At 40.4% G+C, this 20777-nt stretch overlaps 1 protein-coding gene across 2 annotated transcripts in view; it reads left to right on the forward strand.

The window, feature by feature from the left end:
• lamc3 (laminin, gamma 3) overlaps nucleotides 1-20777 on the forward strand; it is a 113198-nt gene that overhangs the window by 5684 nt on the left and 86737 nt on the right. For both annotated transcript variants that reach the window (XM_080046267.1, XM_080046268.1), the window contains exons 2-4: nucleotides 2149-2453; nucleotides 17762-17892; nucleotides 20387-20553. In XM_080046267.1, coding sequence (XP_079902393.1) covers nucleotides 2149-2453; nucleotides 17762-17892; nucleotides 20387-20553 — 603 coding nt within the window. The remainder of the gene's footprint in view (nucleotides 1-2148; nucleotides 2454-17761; nucleotides 17893-20386; nucleotides 20554-20777) is intronic.

Consider the following 20777-nt stretch of genomic DNA (forward strand, 5'->3'; position numbering starts at 1 on the left):
CGCTCATCCGTGTTCATCCGTGCTGATCACTAAAAACTCAGCTTGTGGTAAGTAGATTGTAAATATTGTGTCTACAGCACTTGTGGTGAGTTTACTCTCCGTCTGGGCGAACCAGAGCAGCTGCGTTTAAGTTGACACTGATGACATGAAAAGGTCAGACGGTACTGTATGTACGTCGGCAACCCAGACTATACCACTTAAGAGTCCAAATAGCTGTGGGTTCGATTTGAAATGACACAAGTTTCTAGTTCCACCCTTTGAAAGTCACACAGCCAAATCTCAGTTACTGGGTTTCCAAACGTGTCCCTAATTTTGAATCGCTCAACTTTTGCTCGAATAGTTTGATATTTTTAATGATATGTTACTTTGCTTGGTTACATTCAAATGGCCCCTCTTTTCCGCCCAAATAAACTCTAATGAATACATAGAGTGTGCGCTCCTGAAAAGCAGATGAATCAGAAGTCATTAAAAAAAAGTGTGCATAAATAACAAACAAATATCCTTTGCAATTAGTCTGCATTTCCTCACAGGGGGATAACCAACAAATGTCTCATCTTTCTGCCTCGTCTTTTATGATTTTTTTTTTGCCTATAACTCAGCAGGGCCTGTGCTCACCTCACGCGGGGAGTAAATGAAAGCTAAATGAGTAGTTTCTCCTAAAGGCTGGATACCATTAGAGATTGCTGCAGAGAGACGGAGATGCCTCATTCTGACTTGGCAGAGGAAAGCAGCAGATGTCGTTATGGCTGTACCAGTGGATGGCATCCCTCTATGAACATGCAGAGTGACTGAGACTCACTATCTAATGATGTAGAGGGAAGAGAAAAATACCCATGAGTGCAATGAAGAAGCCTGTTGAGAGAATGTCTACATGTTTTTCACTCTGGTCTCAACATGACTTCATGTCTGTGTCTGCCCGGTTAATCCCCCTGTAAAGCCGCACAAGATGTAGCGGATTCTTAATGTTTGTTCATATCCAGGAAGTTTAACTCTGCAAGTCCCCCAAGATTGGGCCCAAGTTTACTGTATTAAGTGAGAAAGCATAGCGAGGACGTGACACCACTCGATCAAAAAAAAACTCTGTTTGCTGGGATTAGGGAAGAAGATGTCAAATGTCTTGCGAAAACCAAATAACAACGACAGCTATGTTGCAAGTCAATGACTTTCCTACACCAGTTTTCGACACAGGAAGCATTTTGAAGAAAAAACACCATTTCAATTTAAGCCACGTGGGTATGCAGAAAAGATGCGAAAATGCTAATTTAACTGAATATATTTACCTCGGGTACTCATCCAGACATGTCTAGAGTTGCAATGCAGCACCACCACCAATTACAGCACAACGTTGCCAGATCCTGCAATTTCAACTCAAATGGAAATCCGTGTATATCCCCCATTTGCTTCGGATCTTCCAGATGCAGAGGTTGTAGTCTGAAACCTTTTTTGTTTCACAGATAGGAGTTAAGGCACTGCTCTAGGCGGAATACAAAGAAAGTCTTTCTCCTCCTAGCCCTCTGTTTTCTCCTTATTCCCTCCAAAATGGCCACTAAACCCTCACCTTAGGTATATCATCCAATCAATATGTTTAATTCTGTTCCGTACTCAGCCCCCCCATGACACTCATTACTGTGTTGCATGTTTGACTAATCACTTTTCTATTGATTAGATCTGTTATGTTTGCCACCAGATATTGCATCAGACTATATTCTGACAGGCGTTTTCACATCGCAGCCACTTCTCCCTTCTCTGATCCTCATTGGCCTATCCCGTCTTACAGCTAATATAAGAATATATTACTTTTTTTGTTGTTGTCTCCTTCCCTTTGACCTATAGTTCCCTCCTGGGGCCCCTTGTGATCTGGATAATGAGAAAATAATCCTGGGTATTCTTCTACTCCTGCAGGAATGACATTCATTTAGCCTGCACAGAGGCACAGGGAATTACGCCGATCCCCAATTGTTTTCCTTCCATTCCTATTCCTTTCTATAATACAATTATGTTCTGTTTTTTTTTCTTTTTCGCTCCTGGGCCCTAAACTATCTCTGTCTCATACACAACCAGTCCTGATCTAATTGTGTAACTATACAATACATATTTTGTTCTAACAGTAATTATTTCAATGATTCCATTAATTTCTGTTTTCTACAGGGAAGGCTTTCGAGATAACCTACATTCGATTGAAATTCTACACCAGTCGCCCGGAGAGCTTCACCATCTACAAGCGCACAGAAGAGCACGGGCCCTGGCTGCCCTACCAGTATTACAGTGCGTCTTGTAGGAAGACCTATGGGAAGGACGATAAGGCTTACATTCGCCCAGGGGACGATGAGAGGACTGCTTTGTGTACGGATGAGTTCAGTGATATCTCTCCACTCACCGGAGGAAACGTGGCATTTTCCACCTTGGAGGGACGGCCCAGTGCATACAACTTTGACCAAAGCATTGTTTTGCAGGTAAAGGCCACATTTTGTTGTGAATTCTGCATGGAGATGTAAATAGTCTCTTTTGTCTTTTTAAATGCCTGTTGTTTGCCTTGTTTTTAAGCATTCCATTTCAAAACCCTGATGGCAATCCAGGTTGAATGTTAGAGCCAGTTTTAGCTATAGTGGTGTTGACCTTTCCAATATTTATTTCCCAAAAACTTGTGAAACTGGAACGAGTCCCACAAGAGACACAACAAGGATTATTAACCATGGCAGTAACGGTGCTTTGTAACTGATGTTGCTCCTGGCCAAAATCTCAAGTGTAGACTCGATCATCATAACCTCTTCACTCCATAAGACTTTTACACAAACAAACATACCGCAGCTATACAAAACAATTGAATAAGTACAAAATAATAACACCTAACAAAAAATGCAATATGTCTGGAGTTTGACTGGCCATTCCACAACACTAACCTGGTGGACTTACTGGTGTTCTTACCACTATTATCCTGTGTTAAGAGGTCTACTTTTGGATCGGACTCAACCTTTGGACAGATGGCTTCACATTCTCCTCAAGCAATAGTATGATACAGAATTCAAATGTTTGGCACCTCAAATGTTGTGCCAAACGTGTCTTCAGGCACATTGGCAAAACATTTCTTTCTTGTGACTTAACTGTCCAAGGCACATTGTTCTAGAAGTTCTCGGTCTTTCAGAGGCATTGATTGGCAAATTGTAGTCTTGCTGAGATGATCATTTTATACCGCAAAAGTTTCCTCCTGGCACACCTACTGCAGTGTCTTTCTGATTGTAGCAGCGTGCACTTTGAAGGCAGCAGTTAACTTGAACATCCTGTGATGAAAATGTGGGGTTCTTGAAGATTTATTTTAGTGAAATACGCTGAATATGCTGGGGAGGTCTGTCAAACTGGCAGTAGTTTGAAAGAGTCGCCACTTGTAGATCATTTTCTATAGTGGAGTGATTGAGTCCAAATATTTGCTGAGAGTTAGAGACTCATACATTTACTATTCTCTTTTTCGAAGACCTGAAAGAACTTTTTGGAACTAGACATGATGATACCACACACATAAAAAACAGAAAGCAAACCAGACGCTATATGTCTGAGGTTAAAACAAGTTCGTCCTAGATAGTCACTGTTTAAAGCAATGTCTACATGTCCAAATATATATGTTTCATGCGACGTACTTACTTATTCACAACTGTATGTGCATATGCCTTGAAGACATTTTTCAAAGCAGCTGAAGGGAATCTAATGTTATGTTTAGCTTTGATTAACATTGATGAAGCTCTTAGAGGGCTGAGCTGAATTAATGGCAGCCTCTTGGGGCAGAGTCTGGGAGGGGTGGGCACAGTAAAGTGTGGCTAAAATGAGTAAATAAATCACTTAAACAGCCACTCCTGTTTGAGTATGAGTATGCATGTGTGCATCTGTCCTTGCATGTGTTCCGGTAGCGCTGTTTTAGTGAAAAGGTTTTTTTAAAGACTTCTTTCACGGTCAATTACTTGATTTCTTGTGTGTAGATCTGGGCATATACTGTATAAAGTATGCCATAAGGGAAAGTAAATGTTATATGCAACTATATTTCCAGGTCTCAGTGTTGCTTACTGTGACTTGTAATGGACCAACATATACAGTAAAAATAGCCCTGTCATAATACATTTGGTAAGTTAGTTTATTAGAGCAGAAGAAGATCATGGACTGAAAGAGGATATATTATGGTGACGCATACAGTATACCTCCAGATCTAAGTAGATTAAACACATGTACTATACGTATGTACATGTGGCCAGAAATAGTGGATTAGCAAATGAAATTAAGATTGTCTAAATCCAAAGGGAAATGGTACTGTAAACCCACAAATCTCTCTCTCAGTATGTGAATATAAATATCCCAAATATTCAGTCAATTGCTGATACAGTATTACATTTTTTGTAAATTGCAAGAGGTTGGTAGTGGAAAAAAAGAAGTGTAGCTTATGGAGAGTTCTGAGATCAACACAAACACAATCGGTGGGTCTATATTATCATCGAAACATGTCTGCCAGCATAGTTAGTCACCACCTGGATTAATTTCAGTCGCACTGTTTTTTCTTTATTTTACTGCACAAACCCTGCATGTGGTTAGGATGGATGGCTAAGGTTAGACAAAGATCATGTATTCGGTTAAATATTGATAAAGTGAAGATGCCCTGCTTTGTGCTTCAAGTCTCTGAGAAGTTTTTCAATATTTAACAAAGAACGTGAACTTTCCCTAACCTTAACTCCATGCTTTGAGTGCTTAAACAAACCCATAAAAAATCAGTGAGGCTTTGGTTGCTACCAAAGAGCCGACATCCTATTTTGCAAGGACAGATATTGTGCGAAAAGTACATTAAAAAACATTCGGAATGACCGTTTTCATATTTTCATTCAATACATTTCCTCGTTATGTTTTGGAAAAATAAATGTATTCAGGCGGCATTATGCTTCTCTTATTTGTAGTGAATGAATACAAATGTCTATTTCTCATAGACAGGGGTTGCATCATTTCTAAAGCAAACTGAACTGTTGCAAGGGAGCCATTGCTAAAAGGGTCACCAGCAATCAAAACAGTAAAACAATGTAAATCACCCGGGCAGGAGAAACATAATGAAAAGGCATCTTTAGAAATCTAATTATTTGTTATTTATTTTTTAAGTATAAGTCGACAACCAGCTCCTTAGCTTCATGCACAGGATGTGGACAATACGGCATTGAGTTTCTTTCTACTTTCAGCTTCTTTATATTGTCCCTTACCCTGTGTGAAAGCTGCTATTTTCATTCCGTCAACAACAATGGCAAAGAACACAATGTAGTGGACGTACAGGACATTTTTCAACAACTCCGGTATATTAAAGAACTCAGTGACGGGGGAATTGGGATGATGAGTTCACGGTCATTGCCCTCGCTGCCACGAACAAAATGCTCCTCGTGACATTGATAATGATGACATGTCCTTCTGTCTGACCTTTCTTCTGAAATGAAGTGTGGAAATAGGTCTGGCATTGCAAGAGCACCACCTCTCTAAACCTGTCCTCCTCCGCACCATTAAATAAGAAGTGTACGGCGCGCGTGTCTCATAGAGGATATGTGGAGGATACGCAGTGTAACTCCGCATAACCAAACCACCCCCCCCATTCCAAAGAAAGAAACCATCCCCCAAAACTAAATAAAGTGACAATGAGGGACTTTTGGGGGGCATGTGTGTGTGTGTGTGTTGCTCAGCCCTGCAGTGCACTTTATATCACTGTTATAAATCAATTTAAATATGATTCAGCTATAGCACACCCAAATTCAATTATTTGTTCTTCTTCTTCTCTCAACTAAACTCTTTGGGCTTTGAAGCTCATCTGTGAAATATGTTGTGTTTCAAATTTTCTCGATTAGACGTTGAATGAAAAACAGCTGAAGCAAAGTGGAGCCCGACTCTCCAAAGCAGAGAAAGTGGCTTTTTGTCCTCCGACCCCGGGCGCATTTGAATAATTTTTCTTATTGTTCCCCCTTAAACAAATGTTGTTTACTTTGTGGGATAAAAGCTGTTCTATGGAGAGCTTAAATTTGAGATAGAATTGTGACATGGTGAGTAAAAAGTACTAAATCTTCAAGCAATGACATTGTACAGTTAAACAGAGGCCGGATCTAGTTTGGAAGATGGGGAGGATGTTTAACTTGCACTCTTAAACATCCCTAAGATGAATGACTTTAGAAACAAAACAGTGTGATGCAGCTGTGACAAGCCTTGAGGGCCACATATGGTATATCTGTGTGTCTACACACATACCTAAACCCCACCCCCTCTCACCCTAACACACACACACACAAACACACACACACACACACACACACACACACACACACACAGACACACACACACACACACACACACACACACACACACACACTTACGTGGTGTGCCGGATGCTGTCTGCTCATAAAACCTTCCCTTCTCATCAGCCACTGCACTTTAAATGTGTGACATCTCTGCAACCTCCCGCGGAGAAGAAAGCGGCAAAAATTCCTCAAGAGTGATCCCATTTTTTTAAACTAGCAGTGGTGAAGCCACATCAGTTCTCAAGCATACACATTAACTGTACAGAGTGGCAGGATGTGTGAGATCCCCACTGTGTTTGCAACAAATCAAAATATAAATGTACTGTTGTATTAGCTTCAGTGTTGCTACATTGGGTACAATGTGCAGCTGGATGCTGTCAGTAAGAAGACATAAATGTAGAGCATGAAAGAGGAGTCTGTTCGCAGGAGCACAGGAGCCGGAAATCCAGAGATTTCTACTCTATCTGCCTTGCCAGGCCAACAATGAAGAGGAGTAAATGAAAAAATAAATCACATTTCCGAGGCTTAGCAATAGCCACTGAACCAAAAAAAAAGACCTTACTTACTAAAGTTTGGAAAAGCACAAGGATCGTCTCTCTCCATGCCAGTATTCCATGCATCTTCCCCTATCTACTAGCTCAGTGTGTATACTGTTAGTTCACCTAAGGTAGTTTGCTTAGGTTTCGTAGCTAATGTGTGCGCTGAAAAAATCTCTACAGTTTTACAGAGCTTAGGCTGTGTTTTTTTCAGCACACACAGTACGGACAGGTAGCGTGTTGTGAATACATATTTAATCATTTTGACTTAAAGTGATTTTGAAAAACAATCTCCAGAATTGCGGACTCCACCTTTTAACCTTCTGCAGTTGCAGTTCTGAATTTTAGTTTAGTTTATGCATGAAAGCAGTTAACAGTACAAGTAAATAAAGCTGCAGCCTGGTTTTCTAGGTCAGAGATTATTTAACTGTCCTTTCCTAATTATTCCCTTCTCACTTGCCTTCTACCACTGTGCTATTTCGGCCACAATATCCATCTGTCATATAGTTCTAGGCAGGCTGGGACAATGGCAAGATGGAGCCTGGGTTTGTAGGACATACAGGGTTGGTGCCTGGACTCCTGGAATGTTGTAAATTGATCATTGTGTCTTCAGTTGGAATTACAGGCTCCATGCATGAACAAGGCGGGAAATATTTCTCCTCGCCATGAGGGGATTATGTTGGATTAATGAATTAAGGGTTTGAGGATTATGCAAAGGAGGCATGGCTAGAAAACAGGTAGTCTGAGAGGCAACAATAGAATGAGGTGAAGAAAGGACATTGTAGTCAGTGGTTGCCTTATGTAAGGACCCAGGTTCAGTTACAAGTCATGGAAAAAATGGCTAAGAAAAAAAAAAAAAAAGGTTTACGGTCAACTGACTTTGGAGTTTTTGGTCAGAAATCTTGCCAAGATCTAAACTGAGTTGTCCAACTTTAACTCAAGTTCTTCTGCTTGCTTGCGTTGACCTTCCGAAAGCAAAAAAATGTCACAGTCACATAATTCAGCAGAGGTGGCATGTAACTCTTGTGTGTCCACTGCACATTGGATTTATCCCATTACATTCTGTGCACTGGAAGGTGTAAAACAAGCGGGGGGCCTTTTTGGTTTAAGTCTTCTTGAGCAGTGAGTTATAGGCCTACCGTCCGTCTCATGAAGAGGTTAAATCACTTCGGGGTGTGAATTGATTTTTTTCCTGTACCTTGTAAGGTGTGATCACACCTTGGGTTTCACAGGTCTTAATGCAAACCTTTTTTGTGTGAATATGCTATTTAATCCTATGGAGCAAATCATAAACTCATTTTAGCCACACTGATGTCCTAGCTCTAGGGATAGCTTCAATTATTGAACGGATTGTACATGCATTTACTGAATGGTGGATGATTTAGCCAAAATATCTTAGTGATCCCCTGCCCTTTCATCTAGCTCCACTCCATGAACATGACATTTGTAGGTTTTAGTGTCTCAACGCCATCCTATAATGAAAATGTCTAAAGGCTTTTTTTACAGTAACTGAACAAAATCTTTTTAGTTTGTGTTGTATCCGATTCTTTACAGAATTTAAGTGTTTTCAGTTCATGTGTCTAAATGAAGGGGGAATTTCACAGGGATACTGTTCAACTTTTTACTGCATGGTTGAATTTACTATTGCACTTATAGACCTACTCTTAGGCCAATCGAGCATAGCCTACTGTATGTTGTATACCAAAAAAATAATTATCCGCTAAAGTATTTTGAGTTATTCATGGCAAATTAATGTTTCTAGATCATTTCCAAAACATAAAAAAAGTATATCTTAATTCTAGAGCTGTGAATTCAGATTAGGGTTTGATTTAGAGAAGGCTTACAAACACTTCCCTCACGTATATATAACACACCACCTCTGGTTGTTCAGACTGCTCAGAGGGGCAACACTGTTCCAATAAACACCCTCATCACTCAGTCTATTTCAACTGATTTAGTTGTTTTACACATCACCTGACTCATCCAAAAAGGCACACGTCTGTTTGGGTATCGGGCAGAGTGTGACTCCCATGTGTGTCCGTCAACAGCTGTCTCTCCCTGTCCACATCAGGAGCTTGCACACAATGCGCTTTTGATTTTGGTTTCTGTTTAAAAAAAATCAATCAATGAATGCATTAGTCAGCGTGTGTAGTGAATGCTCAATATGATGCATTACGTTAAACATCACTATGTTTGCATGCACATGTCAGTCAGTAGCTCATTCTATTGTATTCTATGGGAAGTAGTTCATGATAGGACTAAATTCTGCAACATCATATAACAGCATCTGTCACAGGAGATCACATTTTTACAATGATAAAATGTAAAATATAACATAATGTTACTACCATTACATATTGAATAACTTATTTGATGTGTACATACAAGATCACTAGCAGAACTCCCGATCAGATATGAAAACGACATGAAATAATTCTGTGGAGAGAGAAAACATATTACCAGGAAAATATTATTGCAGCATGAGTCTACTACATTAGATTGAAGTGCTACTGAGGAAAATATTCATATTAAAATGATTGAACATTGTGTTTATTTTTGTTGATTACACATTACTATAATAATCATCCTTGTAATGGATGCGTTTTATTCAACACAACATTGATAACCATTACGTGTCATCATCAGTAATAACATAAGTACAATCATATTTATACTGGTAAATGTGTTGTTGTACTCTGTATGGGTGTGAAACTTTCATTTTAGCAATTTAAGCCTTCTGTCTACATTAGTTTCCTAATCAGAACTTTTTCCTACCTTAGCCTTTTACAGTTTTAAGAACAGCTAAAATATAATTTCATTAAAAGCAAATAGGGTAGGCACTAGGCAGAGGTTCAGTCTTAGTTACATTAAAAACCTGACTACTAATAGCGCCGCTGGCATTCATGGCATCGACCCGCTGATTATAAAGCTGTGGGGGAATCGATATAAGCCAAGAATACATGGATTGGTTGGCAAATCTCACCAGAGCTGACAAACACCCTTCTCTCCTTCACTCCACCTCTCCCTCTGTGCCTTCCTCTTAAACAACCAGATGAGAGCACCCATAATTGACTGTGATCTGTGTCCCATTAGAAAGAAGAGGGGGATCAATTGCACCATTTCTTTCATTAAATCTCTCAGAGTCCCCCCTCTCTATTTTACTGGACAGATGGGGTGTAGTGTGCAAAAAGACAACAAAACACATCAGCCATCTACTTTGATGCGACAAAACAAAGGCTTTGCAATGCAAAAGATTATTGTTTTTCTACGCAGTGAAGCGTATGAAAAAAAAGATGGTTGGGGCATGCTCTTCTTTTAATGGTTCCCGATCAAGCTACAAATACTAGAATAAGCAACTCGATACCAGGGGCGGTGGTTGAGGGCAGCACTCATGAATATCATTCACAACAACAACAACAACTCTATATTGAATATAAGATGAAGGATGTAAAAAGGAGTGAGGACAGGAGCAACAGGGAGGAAAGTACATACAAGGGTGTAATAGATACTGCTTTAAACCCAATAAATACACTGCTTACATAAAGGCCTTTCTTCTGTAGTGAAAGTAAAGAATAGTATGCTACATTTCACCAGCCAAATCCTTGCAGCAGTAAAACTGCTCTCCAGGCATTCCTCCTGGTTACATTAGATAACAATATAACAATTAAAATCTATAAAACAGTGGGTACGGTCTGTTGATCAAGTGTTCAGCTGTCCAGATTCAAGATTCCATTTGAAAGTCATATATTCTTAGTCTTGTGGAATACCCAACCAGGAAACACATTGCAACACTTCAATTAGGCCCCCAGTCTCAATAGCTTTCTGTTAATCATGCAAGGCATCCAAACGTATGTTTGTCCACATATCAAGTGCACATCTGTTGCCACTCTTGCTAAATAGCACAGTGGGCAGCAATCACGCGATCCCCGAAGAAGTCCTTCATCTGCATATGCCTCTTGATTAAATCAAACCTGCGCGTGATAATGGTTTTATAGCCATATACAGGGTGATATTGGCTGTCTGGGAGGTGTTTTTTTTATGGCTAATGTGGGATAAGGGGTAATAAATAGAGGGTGGGATAACATTTTATGATTTTTTTTTTCTACTTTTCAATGAGGCGCCTGCGATTACCGTCCATGTCTGCCGTTACGAGTTGACCTTTTCTTAGGTCATATTGACGTAAACGAGCTGGAGAACAATCTGTAATACCCTGCGGTTAGGTATCTGGGATTGCAGAACACTTTTATCCCCCGGAATGAAAACCCCTGAAGTGCTCTTGTGGGAGCCGTATAGCGGAAGAGAAGTAGGAAAAAAAATTCTGTGTGCTGATTGTCATCACTGATTAGCATCTGTGAAAACACCTCCGTAAAACAAGTCTCTCAGTCTCTGATTTTTGTGAATGTCGACGCTCAAGCTCAGAATGTGCTTTTTTTCATAAAGTTGATGTAATCAGTCCAAATGCCCCAAAGCACTTTACTGCCAAGTTTTATTTTAACATTGCATTATAGCAATATTGCATTTCCATAGGCATGAGCAGTGATCCAGCTAATGCAGTAAAATGGCATCCCCGGAGGTATGAAAGAGGACATACTGGAGCCTTCCATATTTTGTCCTTCTGACTGACACTTTATTTTTATGCCATAACATCAGGACACCAGGCAATAGTTTATAAGACCATAGAAAAGAAATGCATTATATATCTAACACCAGCGTTCTTGAATAGTGTTGATGTGTAGTTCCACTGTTCATGTAATCATTCCTGTAAAAGAAGCCATTTCTCTGATTGACACACAGAGGAGTCCAAAGTGCTTCGAGAGGCAGATCACTTAAGGTATTTTTATTCAAAGTAAATCCCTTTTATCAATAGGGCTTTTACTGCCGGGCGATAAAGGTTGGGGCCGTTCGTGTCAGGAGTTAAAACCACATTCTCTCAATGGAGCATAAAATGCTCTCTGTGGCATGTCACTGTGCCATTTTCCTCTAGCTCATACAGAGCCATGCATATTTCATGAGGCTTAAAAAACAAGAATTGCATCCTGCCTGTTTTATTAGCATTTTAATCCCTTTGCAGATTCATCGCCTTGCTCGCCCCAGACTAAGGAGCGCGTAGTTTTCAATATAGAGACTTCACACGCTTCATCTGCCCCTTTTTAGAATATATATATCCCCTTGTCATCCTTGAGAGGTCAACGCACAATTGCAGGGAAGAAAAATTGAAACCAAACAACTTGTCGCACATAAATACGCAGGTGTTTATAACATGTATACAGTATGTCATGTGCATACATACACAGCGCTCTGTGTTATACCGCTGATATAATGTATGTGTCCGTTGGCAAATGATTTTTATGTGGAATAAACAACGTTCACCTTGTAACACGCGCTGTTTAGATGTTTTCTCTGGAGTAATGGCTTACTTCAAAGGGCTTGTCAAGTTTGTAAAGCTCTGTTTTTTTCTTTCTTTCAATAATCACGCAAAAGATGAAAGCTGCTGCGTGAATTCAAATTTAATTTGTTCAGTCATCCATTAAAACGGTTTGTATGTCTCCCCTGCCACCAGTCCGTCCTGTCCTCCCTCTCTCTCTCTCTCTCTCTCTCTCTCTCTCTCTCTCTCTGACTGTGTATAGAAAGCTGTGTGGCAAATTGGAGCTCCAGCATTGAATGACAATGAGTAAAAAGGGGGGGGAATACATATTGAGGGCACACTGAACTTAAGCAATTACATTAAAAAAAGTTATTGACTTTGGAATGAGGGACAGCACTCTCCTCTCCGTCAATGCCTGCAGCTAGGGGCTACTGAGTTCAAGGAAACATCGACGAAGCAGGAGGAACGGAAGGAGACAGATATGTAGAAAGAGAAAAAAAGAGGTAGAGAGACAGACCGACAGACACACAGAAAGACAGACCGACAGACACACAGACAGACAGACAGACGGGGAGAATAGACAAGAGAGAAGAGATATTTAAGAGGTGGAAGTGAAGGTTATAATCTCTTGTAAAACTGTGTTGGATATCAAAAGTCTTACTGTGCGCGTGAACCGGCTCATTTGATCATTAGACCGTTATTGTCTTAGGTAAAAGGAGCTGGATCATTGCCACTCGAGAACATCTCATATCCTATGCCTAAGTCAGCATTGTTATAGCATTGTGAGACCAAATTCCGAGGGAGGGAGAATCAAAGTTAATTAAGCTTTTGCTGCGGTTTGCACAAATAATAAGTAATGGGCTGACTGCTAATTAACCCTAAGATACTGCTTCCTTTCAGTGCCAGTAAGTGATATTTGGAACTATGTCTCTATGCTTTTCCTTAGACAATTAGCACTGTTCTTATACCATGCATAACTAATAACTCTTCCGTATGATAATGGTCTCCAGCTCTGTGATAAATTAGGGGGGGTAGAGGATTTGTAGGAATTTTGAAATGCTAACAATGCATTTAAAACATTTAATCATCTGCGTGTGTGTGTGTGTGTGTGTGTGTGTGTGCGTGCGTGCGTGCGTGCGTGTGTGTGTGTGTGTGGAGTGCTAGAAACATTAGCAATGCAGCACCAGTGTTCAGAAAAAGGCCCTCAAGAGAGGAGGCAAGCATCTCTTTTTAACATTAACGATCATTTGCTCAATAATTCTCACATAGAACATAAATACAAGTCTTTTCGGTTGTGCCCTTTCCTTGTTATTTATTGAAAGCATTGAGTTTTAGCAGAGACTTGATTACATAAAAACATGTTAAGTTGGTTCCCATTACTTAGATACAACCTGGAGCTAATACGTATAAACAACGAAACAAATATCCTTGTGAAGGGGAGCTGGGGACAGATTCACAAACTAATTTAAACGACATAGTTTTATGTGCATAGCAGATTGACTTTAACGTGTGCACTTGTGTTTAATGAATATGAACCTTTGAAATGTATTGATACAATTCTCTCAGGGCGTCTTTATGATATACTTTTGTTGCGCCCTACGTGAGTTTAGTTTTTGTCCTCGCCTCACCCAGCAAAGGCACACTTCATCTAATTACACCAGCGGGTCAGATAATTCTATTATACAATGTTATATCTGTATGTCTACAAAATAGTTTGGCTCAAGATTTTGTACAGACGTTTATGTTCCCCTTAGAATGAATACTAGCAACTTTGGTTGTTATCATTCTGACCAGTTCTTTGGTTTATGTTCCAAATCCCCCCCTGAAAATCTAGAGAAATACCCAAGTTGCTGTGTATGTACCACCATGTTTACCACAGTAAGCAGTACCTGTTGCACATATTGTTATTTATGGGCTACAGTCTTAAAACTGTTGTTTAATGTTCTAGATACCAAAACAAACAAAAATATTTTTGTTATTAGCCTACATTGTTAGCATGCTAATGTAGACATTTAGTTATGTGAAGTTGCTTTATTTGACTATTAACTCAATGCTACATAAACATTTGTCTTTTCCCAAATCCCCTCTGTCCTTGAGCAAGGTCAGATAGTTCAGTGCCTGTGGAGTAGTTTCAGAGTTAAGTGCCTTGCTCAATGACAATGGTAGAAATAGTACAGTACTTTACTCAATTGGAAAGTGAAGCCATCATGTATTGTATCTATTTTCTCTCCGTGTATTCAACCCTGCTGCCCTTCATTTCACCTGAATGTGTTTCCCTTCTCAGCTAAGTTTCCCATCTCAAACTCTACACTGTGGCTCCTCTCATGAACCGTGGATGAATATCATGTCATGTCTAGGTACTGAAAAAAATAATAAAGATTGAGTCTGTTTTCAACTGCAGTGCATCAGAGCCATTCAGTGTTTGTCAAACCCCCATAAGCCTGTGGAGCAAATTCTATATGCAAGTGGGGGAACAATAGAATGCCAGCAAACTGCATTCAACTCTGCAACACAGTGGTTACTGCTTCTACAAAACAGCTGCTCTATATCCCTCAATGGGCTGCAAAGGCACAGAACTGTTAGGGAATCCTCAAGTGCACTCCAACTAGCGGGAGAGTGCAGAGATAAGGCTGGCTGGAGGCAGAGAAGGGGAAATAAAGTAGAGAAGTGAGAGTGCAATTTAGGAAAGAACACTCAAGGTGCCATGACTTACAGCTGCAGAACAGTCAGAATTCTGCTGAAAGGGAGCCACCAGTTGGCCTAATTAAAATGGAAAAAGAAGGTATTTTCCCTTTTTTAAAAAGCCTAATTAGAGACGTGTTAGAGACACTGTGTTACTCATTGCTCATTGCTGAGTAGACCAAACTTTACTCTGAATATTATTCCTATTAGAATTCATTAACAAGGCTAACCCACAGATGGCACTGAAGCCCAGTAGCCTAGTCATGCTAACACCGGCCATGTAAGGGGTTATTCCAATCAGGAACACATGTGTAGCATATTAACTCCAGATGTTCCAAAAAAAGGGGCTTTGACCTCTTGATGCCTCAGCAGTATGTCTCTACTGCAGGCACAGACAGACCACACACTGGTGGTCTGAATCCCAAGCCCCTAGGGGTGGTGGTGGGACTCCCACTGAAAGAACAAGAGAGCCCCTAAAAAGGGAGATATTTTAAACCAAAACTTTGTTCTGACTGCAGTGCTGCTCGTGCTATTTTAAGCCACATTAGGTTTGTGTGAAGAGAGCTGGACTCAGAAGGCTCAGCGGTGTCATCACTGTTATATGTCTTGCTACAAACCAATTCATCCAGCCTCTCCACCAGCTGAACAAAGAGTAATGCCTAACTGTATTCATTTTTTATTTTTTTATTTTTTTACATGGTATGGTAACTATAATGAAGCCATAGAATGGAAGTGTTGTCACATTTGCTCAATGCTCATTAGGTTCTGTTGCAGGGATACATCCATCAGTTGTTTTTCATGCTTTTTCATTACCCCTGACCTGTAAACTTAAATGCTCATAGACTAACTTCCAGCAAGTTTATTTGCTAGATATTCTGTATCGTTGTGTTCTGCTATGGTCCAACATGAGATTTCAGGGCAGAAAAATGCAACCTTAATGATTGAAACAAGCAAACATTACTGTTTGTGTAGCATCCTTTTATTTGCCAGTCAGCAATAAATACAAAGTACAGCTGAGGCTGACAGGAATGACATTATTTGTACAGCTATTTAGTCACAAACCAGATAATTGGACCCACTGCAATTTTGACCTATCAGCAAAATGGTGTAAATTAATGGAGTACTGAGCCATACCAGAGATAGCTTGTTGATATTTGAACTGACCACCAAAACAAATCCCCCCTCCCCTCCGACTCCTTCAGAGGCTCCGCCCCCAGACATGCCTTTCCTTAATAACAGCACTCGTCACTAACTACCTTTCCCATAGCATTGTTGTTAAAGTAAAGATACCCGTTTATGGAGTCTAGGCTTTGTAATTAATACCAGACTTTTTTCAGCGCACACACGGTACGGATCGCTGACTCAACCTAAGCATCATCTTGTCTTTATGGATATGTGTGAAAAAATTCATAGAAACCCATCCAATACTTTTTTAACATTTCACTAAAGGGCAAACATTTCAACATACCGGCTGAGCTAAATGTAAAAGATTGACATTATTTTAGGGTGTCCAAAACTGTACACAAAAGAATATCGTAAAGAACACATGATGTTTGAAGTATACACAATTTGATCTTAACAGGCTAAAATAGGCAAATGCCTGTCCTTTCTGATGGGTGCCCTCCAATGGGCTTTGGCACTACAAAGACAAAACTGTAGCTCTTGGAGGAAAACATGAATGGATAAACCCATCACACACATGTTTTTAGTCTGAGGCCCATCCGCTCCAATCTCTTCCTCTCCCATTGCAACACTTCAAAGACACCTCTTGGAAGGACTAGACCATAAAAAAACGTACTGTGTTAAAGGCTTCTTTTTTTCAGGTCTGCCACTGAATCCCAGCCAAGAAACAGACAAAAAAAGTTACTCTCTAGCTACAGTATATGTTTTAAAGTTAGCTCTGTTCTCTCGTAAGAGATTCCCCGTGTCATTTGTTCTCCCTTTACCTAGCCGCACTTTTATCTTTCCAGCCACCACTATTAGTACCTTCCTTTAGCTCTATCCCCAGTGTGTGTTCACTTTCTCCCAGCGATTATTTGCTTCATCCCGTCATTGCCTTTGCAGTGGCCTCAAACAGAAGAGCTTTAAACGATACCAGGGACGGGGGATTTGCCACGTGTCGACCATTAAAGCTGAAGTAGTGTTGCAGTGTTGTCTCTTTTTCTCATATGTTTTTTTTTTCTTCATATCTCATAGTTTGGTTTCCATTAATCCAATTCTCTCTTCGGCTTTCCCTCTGAAATAACTTCAATTTTCATACATCATAATCATTGGCTCCCCATTTCATCTACTGTCTCCCCTGCCGTTATATGTCATATCCTCACCAACTCTCCATTTCCAATGTCTTATTTGCTTTGCCCTGTCAATGTTTGCTGTCTTATAAAGGTGCAGTCAGCGATTCTGGAGAACGCTTGTTATCAAAATCACTTTTTGTCAAAATCAGTGTATATCTCCTCACGTTTCCTTCCTAGCCTAGGCTCTGTAAACCGGCTTGTTACGAGCCACGGTGGGCCCCCTTGTTTACCCTTTGTTTACATACCAGTTTACAAAGCCTAGGCTGTGTTAACACCATTTCTTTTTTTTCGTGGGACACTGCTTTTGACCAAAAAATATTTAGACAAGCTTTCTCCATAATTTCTGACTCCACCTTTAAGTATCCTTGATCATCTTGCCTCTCTGAACTGAAGCCCGGTTTTTGATCGTCTCAATCTTCTCATGTTGCTCCCTATTCTGCCTCAGAGAGTGGCATCAGCCAAAATGCCACCAGCCTCTTTCATTCCCATATTTTTTTTATTTTTTTTAATGGCTGACCTCATAAAGGTGTTTTCTAACATCACACTGGCCCTTTCTTAATCCCAACCTTTTTTTTTCTTCTCGTTCAGGAATGGGTGACAGCCACTGACCTGCTCATCTCTTTGGACAGGCTCAACACCTTTGGAGACGAGTTCTTCAAGGACACCAAAGTGTTGCGCTCCTACTTCTATGCCATCTCCGATTTCTCTGTGGGTGGCAGGTAAGAAGACACCCCAAAAAATGTGCCATCCTGGACAATGTCACCCTGCATGTAGACAAAATTATTCCAGCAAATTCCAGCTCTTTGTCCTGTGAAAATGTGGTTGAGCCAAACACCAAGTGAAAAGTATTGCGTTCTGGTTAAATATTGAAAGATTAAGCGTGTATCTTGTGATTAAAATCTTGGAATTATTTAGTATTTTAACAATTTTACAAACTTCTGATGCTTTCAGTATGCATGCACATTATGCATTTGCAGTGAACAGTTTTTTCCAGATATAAAATGCTCCCTAATGTTATCTGGGCCGTGTAACCTCTCTTGAAACTTTATTGAAAACATATGTCGTATATACACATAATCCTCCATTGACAGTAAGGGCGTAACCTATGTATGTGTGCAAAGCAAGAAAAGCAATCAAAATGGTATCCTGGATAGCTGTTTGTTTGCCAAACTGATAGAACACCTTGCTGTATGTCAACTTGCCATCAGGTGAGAATAAACCAAGATAATGCTCCTCCTTCCACTTCTTTTGGTTTATTACTCAAAGTAATGAAGGAGGACATGGCACCAAGGGCCGGGCTACACCTTGGCACTGCAGATAGAAGCCAACGATTAGGCAGTTGAGATGAAGCCTTCACAAAGAATATAAATTTGATCTGGCACCTGTCATAAACACTTAGCATCACCGGCAGCGGCATGACAAATTACCCACCAATGCCACCACCACAGTCAGGGGACCCACTTTAGCCTCATGCCAATGTGCTTTCCGTACAAGTACACATGCCTTAGCACCTTACCAACTGGGCCTGTCCCACTCACAGATGCTGTAACAACTTGTGATTAATACAGAAATATCACTGCAAGGTGGACTAATACAAAAATAAACGTCCTAGAAGTTTGTCGGCAACAATTTTAAAAATATGAAAAAGAGCTGTTTGTGCATCTTTCCATACTTGCTATAATAACATCAAGACTCGACATATTGCACGACGTCACTTTTTTGACCTGCACATACAGTATGCTGCGCAATCAGCTGAGGATGATCTCTCCTCATATCATATTGAGTTTTGGATTATCACACAGGAATCTCCAGTCTGCTATTGCGGAGGGGGGGTATGGGGATATGTGTGGATGGAAAGCACTTTGGGAGTCACTATATTGTTGTTGTCTCAGCGGCAAACAGAAATAACTGGGCCCTGAGCCTCAGGCAAGCATACGTCTGGATCCGGGACAGCTGGCTAAATTTGACAGAACCTGCCACTTAGCGACAAGTCCCTGTCCCCTAACGGAGCCACTCCGCAAAAAAACCCAGACGACACTGCCAGGAAGTATTACACACTGGGAAGGCGTAGCTAGCTGCCACCGTGCTTCAGACGGAATGCTTTCCGAATGCAGGGAGAAAGGAAGATTAGCAGATAATACGTATCACGATGCGAAAATGGACTAAATGAATCCTGTTAATCACAAGAATATTGACTTATCTACCTTTTAAGGCAAGACACTGCATCGTAAAACATTATTTTTCAAGCACTTGTCAAATTTGAGATTTTTGGGCTATTTTGCTATTATTGGCTATTTTGAAAATGGTCCAAAATGTACATTCAGATGTTTGATTTGCCAAACCTTTTCTCTTTGCATCTGTATATTTCTCTTATACAACTTACATCAACTTTCCATTATCATTCTTAGCACAATTCTGAAAGTTAATACAGAACGTTTTGTTCATATGTTGTTATTTGGTTTATGATTCATTTTAGTAAGTTTTGACAAATGCTCATATTCATTCAAACATCCCAGTTGTAATACCAAAAGAAAATAATAGTTTCAATGTAGGTTATCAACTATCAAAGTTTAACGATGAAATGTAAAAGGTAATGTTTGACCCTATTGACCTGAAATGTATCGCCTACAAGTTATTTAACATGCACTTATTTGAGGATGGTGTGCACATAAAACTCTTTAAGTAAACACAAAGGCATATATTAAACACAAACGCATATTCCAGTACACACAGGCATACATGCTTGTTGCTTTTCCTTATAGTCTTGGACAGTGTGAGTGTGTTAGTAGCACTAAGTGCACAGTTGAACGGCGCAGTTGCTCAAGGGGAATGAAAAACCCCACCTCATCTCCGACTGCGTTTATTGCCGTGAAAGATAATAGGAAGTGACAACTCCTTATGCTGGAAAACACGTCTCTCTCTTTTTCCCCGCTCCTCTGCCTCCTACAATCCATTCATTCACTGTGTGTGTGTGTGTGTGTGTGTGTGTGTGTGTGTGTGTGTGTGTGTGTGTGTGTGTGTGTGTGTGTGTGTGTGTGTGTGTGTGTGTGTGTGTGTGTGTGTGTGTGTGTGTGTGTGTGTGTACAAGCATGTCTACACACTTAAGTCAGCAAGGAGAAGCATAGAGGGAGAGAAAAGAGTGTGTAAAGCAAAAGAAAAAAAAAGTTGTTCCTGCACTCTTTATGCAACTGTATGTCTTTGTATCTCCCTCAGATGTAAGTGTAACGGTCACGGGAGTGAGTGTTTCGAGGGGGAACAAGGGGAGCTGGCGTGCTCCTGCCAACATAACACCGTGGGACATGACTGCCAGAGATGTCACCCCTTTTACCAGGACAGACCCTGGGCCAGGGCCACTGGGGACTCCGCCAATGAGTGTTTGAGTGAGTATAGCCTTGTCTGTGTGGAACCACTGTCACAAGCCCTGTTAGTGCAATACAAGTCCAAAGGGCAGTGTTGAATGTTCAAGTGACAAACCATAGGCTGTGAAAGGTGACATTCCCAATAGAAGAAATAATCAGTGATTCGTGAACCGCCTTACAATCAATCTCCAATAATTGTTGAAGTTCTGCATTTGCCGCATGAGCGATTTCTACACTCCATCGCC

The sequence above is a fragment of the Ammodytes marinus genome (assembly GCF_949987685.1).
Source record: "Ammodytes marinus genome assembly, chromosome: 18".
NCBI classification, from domain to species: Eukaryota; Metazoa; Chordata; class Actinopteri; order Uranoscopiformes; family Ammodytidae; genus Ammodytes; species Ammodytes marinus.